The sequence below is a fragment of the Meleagris gallopavo genome, chromosome 11 (genome assembly GCF_000146605.3).
Source record: "Meleagris gallopavo isolate NT-WF06-2002-E0010 breed Aviagen turkey brand Nicholas breeding stock chromosome 11, Turkey_5.1, whole genome shotgun sequence".
Classification (NCBI taxonomy): domain Eukaryota; kingdom Metazoa; phylum Chordata; class Aves; order Galliformes; family Phasianidae; genus Meleagris; species Meleagris gallopavo.
Genome location: NC_015021.2, coordinates 12,383,354 through 12,392,798, shown reverse-complemented (window position 1 = coordinate 12,392,798; position 9,445 = coordinate 12,383,354). Strand labels below are relative to the sequence as shown.

At 45.0% G+C, this 9,445-nt stretch overlaps 1 protein-coding gene across 1 annotated transcript; it reads right to left on the bottom strand.

Annotated features, from left to right (window-relative positions):
- LOC104912621 (rho guanine nucleotide exchange factor 4-like) lies at nt 1-8,782 on the bottom strand. Its single transcript, XM_010716628.2, has 4 exons — nt 8,655-8,782; nt 7,568-7,811; nt 6,369-6,446; nt 1-5,234 (listed from the first exon to the last, which is right to left on the bottom strand). Exons 1-4 carry the CDS (start codon nt 8,694-8,696, stop codon nt 5,077-5,079), a joined length of 522 nt encoding a protein of 173 aa, XP_010714930.1. The 5' UTR covers nt 8,697-8,782; the 3' UTR covers nt 1-5,076.
- Between the last annotated feature and the right edge of the window lie 663 nt (nt 8,783-9,445).

Genomic DNA, 9,445 nt, shown 5'->3' with positions numbered 1-9,445 from the left:
TTTTTCCAGTGAGTCCATCTGACTCCATAATTCCAGACTGGTAATACAAAATAGAGATTCTTTTTTTCTTTTAAAGGTAGAAACTGAGTTATTAGCAGCCACTTGTTCTTTTGGTTGGAGTGGCAGCTTCAGCAAGCCATTCTTGTGACTGGTTCACATAAGCCCATGCGTTGCCTGAGTGGAGTCTGCTCAGGCTTTGCTCATTAGGAAACACAACTGCTTTTCACAAGAATTTTTCCATGCACTTAACTACAGGAGGGAAGAGGGCATTCACAACCAGAAACAACCAGGACCACCCAACAACCCCTGGGTCGAGTTGAGTGGTTGCTGTTCAGACTCAGTGCAGGAACTTAGGATTTTTCATTTTGGTTTGGTTTGGGTTGGTTTTTTTGTTTGTTTGCTTGTTTGTTTTTCTGCATGAAAATGTATGTTTCTGGTCACATAGAGGGTTCATCCCAAAGGAGGGGAGGTGAGTATTGCAGTTTTGTCTCTGCTTGGTCATGCTTCAGGTAGACTTCTCTGGTGAATCTGAGACGGTTCTGTCTGGTATGCTCAGAAAGCTTGACAGAAGTTGTACTTAACCTGGTGCTCATATGTCAGAAAACCCCTTTACTCTGAGTTTGGGAAGGTCTACAAGGTCATCACCTAACGTGCACACATAGAAAGCTTGTAAAGCTTGTGTCCTTTGCATGCATTCTCTCTGACAATTCTCCTTGACAGTACAATGCTGAATGCCTCCATTGAAAATCCGGATGAAAGATGAGGAGGGAAATGCAGTATCGGTTACTCTGCTTAGCACATCTTTATAGCACATGTACACTTTACCATTTATTCAGTAAGAACTTAGGAGATGAGATGGCTTGAGTGCATGATCATTTGAAATCAGTGGAGTAACACAAGATTGGATACACGGTTCATTCAGGTTTTGTGTTGGTGAAGTTGGTACTGGATAGGAAATAAGGATGTCATTTTTTGATGAAATCCCGTGCAGATGCACAAATGGGTGTACAGATGTGGGGGTGTGGTTGGATTCTTACCTGTTAATTAGTGCTGTAACTCCACCTGCTATGTTACAAGGTTGCCACTCTTTCTGTGTGATCAACTTTTATACCTGATTTCAGTCTTGCATAAGGAATCAGATCCTCTCTCCAATTGTTCCTTACAAGAGCAGGATCCCAACTGAAGCCACTTTATTAAGAATATTACTGACAGGCAGTCTCAGGGAGAATATATTTCTCTCTGCTGTAAATAAATAACTTTTCTTTCACTGGGATGATGTTTGGCTAGAGAAGTCTGTTTGGGCACTTAAAAACATTTCTATATTTCTATAAAGTCTCTCTATATAAATTTTCTGTGTGCACTGATGAGATGAGATATGAAACAAGTTCTGGAAAAGATGGCAAGTAATCTGGCAACTTCAGTGACTTGATGCATATGTACTGTTCTAAGTATTGCTACAGAGGTGCTAGTAGCCAGCTCTTAGCTGTGTGTTGGTGTGGGGATGTCTTTTAGTGCACCAAGTACCTGCAGAGCATTGGGTGCTGTGTAGTTTCTGTGCCGTTCTCACCCCATTTCATTCAGTAGAATAGATGGGAATTTGTACTGGAGTGATTTCAGTGTAGACTTGAAGTGTCGTGTACTACAAAATACACATTAAAAACAGGTATCAGAAGGTGCAAATAGGCCCTCAAATGGGTGCAGTAACTTTTTTCAGAATATGGCTGGTCCTTTGCTCAACTGGGACCCAGAGTTTTTGGAGAACCTTCATTCTTGATCATCTGGCAGCAGCATCAAGCATCCATCATCTGTCAGCAGCCTGACAAGGCTGTGAGCAACCTGATGCAGCGTGCCACTGAGGCTTATTCCAGGACATGGTGTTGGGTTGCACCGCATCAATTCCCAAAGCCCCTTCTGGCCTGGGTCAGGCTGCCTTAATCCAGCGTTCCTCCCCCTCCCTCAAGTACAGAGCTCCTAACCTCAGCAAATGGATCAATCCCATGCCAATGCATTTTTCTTCCTGGCCAATCAAAACAGACATGGAAGAGGAAAGGAGAGGTGCAGACATTCAGGGTAAACACAAAAGTTAACGATTGCCTCCTGTTACTTATGCATGTTTTCTGCAAAGCTGACCCTGTTGTGGTGGGTGCAGTGCACTGAGGGTAATCACTCAGCATTCTGGGTGCTGTGAAGTCCAACAGGAATGTTTCTGTGCTCAGCGCTTCGGAGGATGAAACTCTCTCATGCAAGCCTGGTAGTAGTGGCCTGTTCCCCAGAAAAAGAAGTGTGCATATGCAAAGGATGAACGTGAAATGGCACTGTGCTCACACTGGGCAATGGTGTAGCTGCTGCCTGGGGTTGTAGGCCACGTCCCCACAGCTGGGAGCACGGTTTTTGGAGGCCTCAGGCCAACTGGATGGGCAGCAGCATTACAGGACCCACACAGTGGACAGGCCTATCTGCAGTTCAGCCCAGGAGGCGACTCAAGGCATACAGGGCATGGGCCTGGGAGGTGGCACTTCAAATATTTCTATTTGTTGAGGAGGAAATGGGCTTTACTGCAGTGCCGTCTTACGGAGTCGGATTCCTCCCACCACGCACCCCCAAAATCCTGAAACCTCTTTCCTTCCAGTGATCAAGACTTGTTTCTTATTTCAGGCAGCACAGCCCAACTGCTGCTTCTGTGCTGGGTGCTGTCAGCTCTGACTGCACAGTGCTCCAGGCCATGGGGAGACAGAGAGGGGATACAGGTGTGTGGGCTGAAGGAGCAAGAGCTGCTGAGAGGGGAAGGTGCTGAGCACAGTGAGGTTAGCAGTGCAGATTTTCTTGTTTTTACCTGTCTGTGTTTATTGAACTATGCTTGGTTATGCAGTGTTTAAAGGCTGTTCCTGTAAATGCCCCAGTGCCTTGGTTTCCTGACTGCTGCGTCCCACCACAGATGTATTTTTGGCAATGCCAGAACAGATCTGCAAATGATTGTGCTGGTTCAAGTTACTGCGAGGCAGGCAGCTCAAGAATGTGTCCTGCTTGGTAAGCCCCGTTTTCCTGCTGCTTGGAGAGATGTGGAAGGGGAGGGAGCGCGCTGCACCTTCACAGGCAGGCAGCTTTGAGAGTGGAAGGGTTTTCTCATGTGGTTTCCTATCACCATTCTGTGGAGGACTGCATCAAGTGGTGATGTTGCATCTGGTTCTGCCTTGGAGAAGAGCATGGAGTTGCGTGTTTTCCCAGAAACAGTGACAGCAGACTGCAGGTGGGCAGGGCCCATAAGGAACAGCTGCGTTCTCCTCCAAGCTTCAACTTGATGATCCTCTCTAATTCTATATTACTCAGAGTGAGCTTACTTATCCCCAATGGTTTTATTGATGTTTCCTTATCATTTTTAACTAGCAGGAGTCTGGGAATTAGATGCTGCTGACTTGCTAACCTCAGTCCATGTTCTGAGTGATGGGTGGATGCATCTCTTGTACTACATCTCACTTCCATCTGCCTGCCCTCTGTGGTTGGCTTCACTGAGGCCTTCTAGCATGGTTCTGCTGCTGAGCAGCACATTCTAGGTTACGAGAGGAACAATGATTTTGAAGAGAAACAATTTTACATGGATAAGACACGTCAGACACAGACAGAGTCACTTTTACAAGTTTCTTTATGAAATTAAATGTAGCCCCTGGTCTGGGGAGAAGATATAGTGCAAGAATGACTTTGTACATGCTACTAAATTCAGATGTCCCTGGATGACCAAACTTCAGTAAGCTACAGCATCAAACACCAGACCTGGGAACTCAGCAGGCAGTTAGTGCTCATTTACAATAGCATCATGTTGGAACAAAGGAGTGCCTACTTTCTGCTGTCACAAGATGTCTCTAAGCTAGGGAATTAGGTCAATATGGCTTCTAACTCTCACTAAGGTAAGGCAAATCTTTCTTTTTGCTAACCAAGGTACAGATGAGTTTCTCTTGGCCACCATTTGAAACTTGGGTACCTAAAGTGAGGCTTTTAATGTCAAAACTTGGCCAGTTGTAAGTAGCTTTAGGATGTCTGTTTGTAAAGGTATCAAAACCCTCTAATAATTTGAGTCTGTAGAAGTTTGCATAACAATTGTGGTTTCAGTCTTTCTTACGCCATTGAACTGCAGACTCTGACTTCTGGGAGCAGTTTTCAAATATTGATCTTTTGTTATTTAAAAATAAAATAAAACAGACAAAACAGGCATTGAGTTAACAACTGACAAGAACAATTACAGACTTACAAAATACACAGTTCTGGTTTATACCATAAATAAACACATTACAAACAATGAGCATTTTCATTGGCCAGGAAATATGGCAGAATGATAGAAGAGAATCTAAGGAGTTGAGTACAGTATTAATTTAGGCACATTTTTCTCTAACTTATGTAACGAACCCACTAGAGTGACTCCTGAATGTTACTCATGCTGCAGGTTGGTTGGCACCGTTTAACAAACCATATTGTTCATCAGTGTTGTTGAATTAAAGGGAAGAAAAGGGTCACAGTGCAATACTCACTGTTGTCTCGTCTGAGTGCCAGCAGAGGCTAACTGAGTTAGTTAGAAGGGCGTAGGAGGATCGTGTCCTTGAGGTGAAAGGTGGGGAACAGGGGTGGGCAGAGAACAGAAGGGTTTGCTCCTCCCTGCAAAACATACAATGTCAGCAACACTGAGCTGTTCTGAGCGTGTCAGTGGGGGACAGAGCTGGTAGGCTGCCAGACAGCAGCGGTGGTCACAGCAGAATGGAATGATTCAAAGTACAGCTGACAGGCAAAACCTTTTCAGATGAAACAGATCAGGCTCCATTCTCATCTCTTCCTGGAAGTTTGTCTCTTGAGTGCTGTGCAAGGCTGGCTCACTGGGACCTAGCACAGATGCACGCGTGTGCAAGCACGCATGCAGTGTCTCACCTCAGAGCCAGGGGGTCAGTTGGTCTGCAAGATAAATAGAGAAGGCAGGAGCACACGTGCCATCCTCTGTAAACAAAGGATTGGAAGAACCTGGGCTCCACCTCCTAGGACTGGTGGATAAAGTGCTTTCTCAGAAGGGGTTCAGGCACAAATGCGGGGCTGTCCTTATTTCCGGAAGGGTGTCAGCCTGCTGATGTTCTGCCAGAAGTTCGAGGGTTTGCGCTTGGGCTCTGCCAGCATGAAGACCTGCTGCTGTGGGAGCGTGGTAGGCAGGGTGGGATGCTTCTGTCGCATCAGGAAGTCATAGTATGGCCTGGTGACAGCTGTGACAGCAAGGAGACAGCAAAGCACGTGAGTTGAGCACACAAACCCTCCCTGTACCCATTAAAGCTGCAGGACAGTGAATTTGATTTGCCTCAGCATTACTCTTTATTTCAGCAGTGCCCTTCAGTGTTAGTGTTATGGAAGTCCCAGAAATGCCAAGCGTAACTGACAGATGTTCTGTCAACAATAAGGTGCAGCTAAACAGCTGTAGCTCATTGCTAGTGACAAACTCATGAGCTGATACTCATGTGCCTTTACTTGTTTATGACATCCTGCATGGTAAAAGCATGGGGAAATCCACAGCAGTGGAGTTTTAGCAAGCAGAATTGCTCTATTGAATCTGAAGAGCCATGTCTGAGCACTGTCCATACAGTTCAAAAAAACCAAAAAAACAGACTTTTTCTGGGTACTGGGTGAAGTGCTTCTTTCTGACACTGGTCCCCAGGTAATGCTATGAATTCTTAGTTTGAACTCAGTAGAAGAGAGCTGTAGCAGCCACAGCAAGAGAGGTAACCAAATGGATCTAATAGAGGCTCATGGCTACCAGGACTTGGTAGAGATGGGACCATGGAGTCCTGACTGGAGTCAATATTCCTTTGAAGACAGCTGAATGGACAGTGCTGGTATGAATGATGGAATGTTTGGAACTTACTAGAAAGAGCGTGAATGATTTGCAATATGGAAAACTAAATGGCAGGACAATTCTGAAGACAATTGTGGAGAGATTACAGAGTGATCTGATTACATATCATGCAGTTCTTGGATGCTTAATATTCATCAGTGCATGGCCTTCTGTCTCCTTGATGGATTGTGCTGCTAAATATAAGATGCCTTGCTTACAGTTCTTCATTCTTAGATGAGAATGATTTTAGTTTTCTGTAGATCTGCAAGCTGAGAGTGACTGCTTCAATTTGCTCCCTACCTGTTTCACAACTCTGTGCCCATGAGAACCCAAACTCAAGCAACGTAACACAGCAGCAAGTAGTCACTACCTTAAGTCTTCAAAATATATATTAAAAAAAAAGGAAAGAAAAAGGCAAAGCCCACAGAGGACATATATTAAACAGCAGCAGTGTAAAACAGAAGTGCCACCACCAGAGCTAGCAGCATTTCTGTGCTCAGGAGTGACTCACCCTTTGGCTTCCCAGTGTGGTGCTGCTTGCTGGCATTTAGCATTGCTTGCTTCTTCTGCATCTCTGTGATTGAAAAACCTTGAAGATAAAAAGAGGGGCTGTCAGCAGCAGCTCATCACGTTGTACCTCATGGGAGCATGCTTGCAGAGGCGGTAAGAAAAACAGGTTGGAATGAGCCTGAGGTGGGAGGTCATGAGTCAAAATTCCTCCCAGAGGTGCACAGCTCCCCTTACCTGTGCTGCAAGGCTCCCTACCTGCCTGCACGCCTCCCTGCTGGCTGACAGAACCAGGTCAGAGCAGTTGCAGCTCAGATCTCATTGGATTCCATGTCTGAACTAAGCACTAATTGGACAGAAACTTGAAAATCCTCTTGCACCACTGACTGATTGTATTCTGTGCAGATGCTGCTATGTCAAGCTGTCTTGCTTTCAGCTGGGGTAGAAGTGGTTTTCCTCAGTGCCTGGTATGATGCTGCTTTGGTTCTTTGAGAGAAACAGCATTGACAACACATCAATGTTTACAGCTGCTGCTAAGCAGTGTTGTACAGAGCCAAGACTGTTCTCAGTGAAGGATCCAAGGAGCTGGGAGGGAAAAGAGTGAGGGCAGCTGACTTAACCTGGCCAAAGGGATATTCCATAACACAAGGCAACGTGTGGAAGGCATTTTGAATGGAGTTCATCTCTGTCTCTCTGTCTCTGTCTCTGTCTCTCTCTCTCTCTCTCTCTCTTCCACTGTTTGGGAACAGCTGCTTGTGCATCACTTGTTACATACATTCATGTTGTGTATACACACACACACACTTCAACCCCAGGGTTTTACTTTTTTTCTCCCCCATTCTCCCCTCCATCCCCCTGGGAAGGGGAGCAGTGTGCAAAATGCTATGTGGTGCTGAGCTGCAACCTTAAGTTGCAGCTCACATGCTATACCACAAAATAATCAAGATTCTGTGTGACTGCATTGAGTATTTTGCCAGTCCTGCCTGAACTCATTAAAGACCTTAAGCTCTGCGAGGACAGCATACTGCAGTGTCTTTGAGCACCATGGTTTGTACTTTATTCAACTGCATAAATTCGTTCAGCATGTTACAGTCAGCAGTCCAGAGCATGGATTTCACCCCCACAGCCCCCTAACTCCTGTGCATTGGTCAGTATTCAAAAAAACACATCAAACCCACTGAATCACAGCACTGCTTTTTGTACCTGTCTCCTGGTCGAGCTGAACCTGTCTCCTTTCATTCTCAAAGGCCTTCAGCCAGCGCTGTTTCTGCTCAGGCTTTTTTGCACAGAATAAGTGGACCTCCTCAGTGTCGCGGCAGTGTAATTTAAATGCATTTTTCACACTGATACTGAAGTCCTTGTCCTTTCCATCTTCTACATCCAGGATTTCCATATCATCCATGTTGATCCGACTTTTATAATATAAGATATCCCGGCGCAGAAGGTCCTGTAAGAGATCACACAATTATACAGATTTGTGTTTCTTGTCCTCTCCGTGCCATAAGCATTCATTTTCTTTGAGATGCTGGAATACTGAATCTTTCTGTTGGGCACTATAATGCTGTAAGAAAAGATGATGCTGGATTTAAATCTCTGGAAATGCAGAGTGCTAAGCTCCGTCTGCTTGCATTGACTGGAATCATTCGGTTTCTTCTATTGGTGGGGTCAATAACAGGCTGGCATCTCCACTTTTGGGACGTCATCAGCTACATTGAAGCACTCTGGATGTGGTCTCAAATCTCCATTATGCTGCTGTTAGAAAGTAGTATTTGCATGCAGCTTTCCATGTCAGCAAAAAAGAAATCCTAATTAGTTTTTATTTTTCATGTTGCCAATTAAATGTATTTATAGTATGAAAAGTGTCAACACAGTAATAAAATGGTTACTGAGTTACCAGGAGCCACCACAGATAATGGAAAAAAATGGCATGTTCAGTTCTGAAATTCCAATGGAAGATACCTTACCTTTGCTCAACCAAGGAATATTTCTTTTATTGTTTAAATAGGTGCACACATATGCACACCTGCACTGTGTGTGTGAACAACAGCAATGTGGTGCTTCTGTCTCCTCTATAAGGACTTGGCCAGCAGTTAGTGTATTGCTCTGCTCAGGTGCACCTGGCTTGGGGCACCAGAGGAAAAACCACACTGAATGCACATCAATCTGTGCAAGAAGCTCATATGATGCAAGCAGAATTAAGTATTATGGATTTAGATAGAGAACAACTCAAAATGAACTGTGGAAGTGGTTCAGCATTGCAGTAGTGTTTGTATTTGATTATCCAAAATACCTTCTTGCAGCAGACAAGCTGGTGATCAAAGAGGAAGAACATCCTCTGTTGGCTCTTGGCTTGAGGGTGGGAGACTTTGGTTAATTCTCCAGAATAGATGAGTTCTGAGCTTCTAACGAGAACATCTTCACCCTGAGAGCAGCACAAAGAAGAGTCTGGTGACTGGTCTGTGCCATCCCAAAACAAGGGAGAAGACATAAGCCCATAATCTCACAAGGCAAGGTCAGTGTGGTCATGCAGCCTAAAACCCTGCTAGTGAAACGCTTTTCCAGGAGTGAGAAGGGGTCACTGTGCTGAAGAAAAGGCCTTGTTATATCAAGACAGTTGCAGTACTCTTGGTACCCAGTGAATGGAAACTGAATTTGACTTGCTTTCTGACACAACCTGCTCTAGGGAAGCTGTTTTAGCAAGGCGTTGGACTTGAGGAATCTCCAGAGGTCCCTTCCAACCCCTGTGGTTCTGTGATGCTGTACGATTAGAGCAATAATATGTTAAGTGAAAACTCTCCTGTTCAAGGGAAAAGCCCTAAGCAGCTGATCCATTGCTGACATTAAAGAAACCACATAAGAAGATAGCTGATAATTTAGCCTGACATTTTGGATAGAAAAGGGCTGGTTTTATTGAATTTAGGCTTCAAAAAAATGAGAAGATTGCGGTCTCTTGGGGTTGGGAAGTTCTTCCACATAAAGGGTGGTGAGGCACTGGAACAGGTTGCCCAAGGAGGCTGTGGATGCCCCATAACTGGAGGCATTGAAGGCCAGGCTGGATGTGGCTCTGGGCAGCCTGGTCTG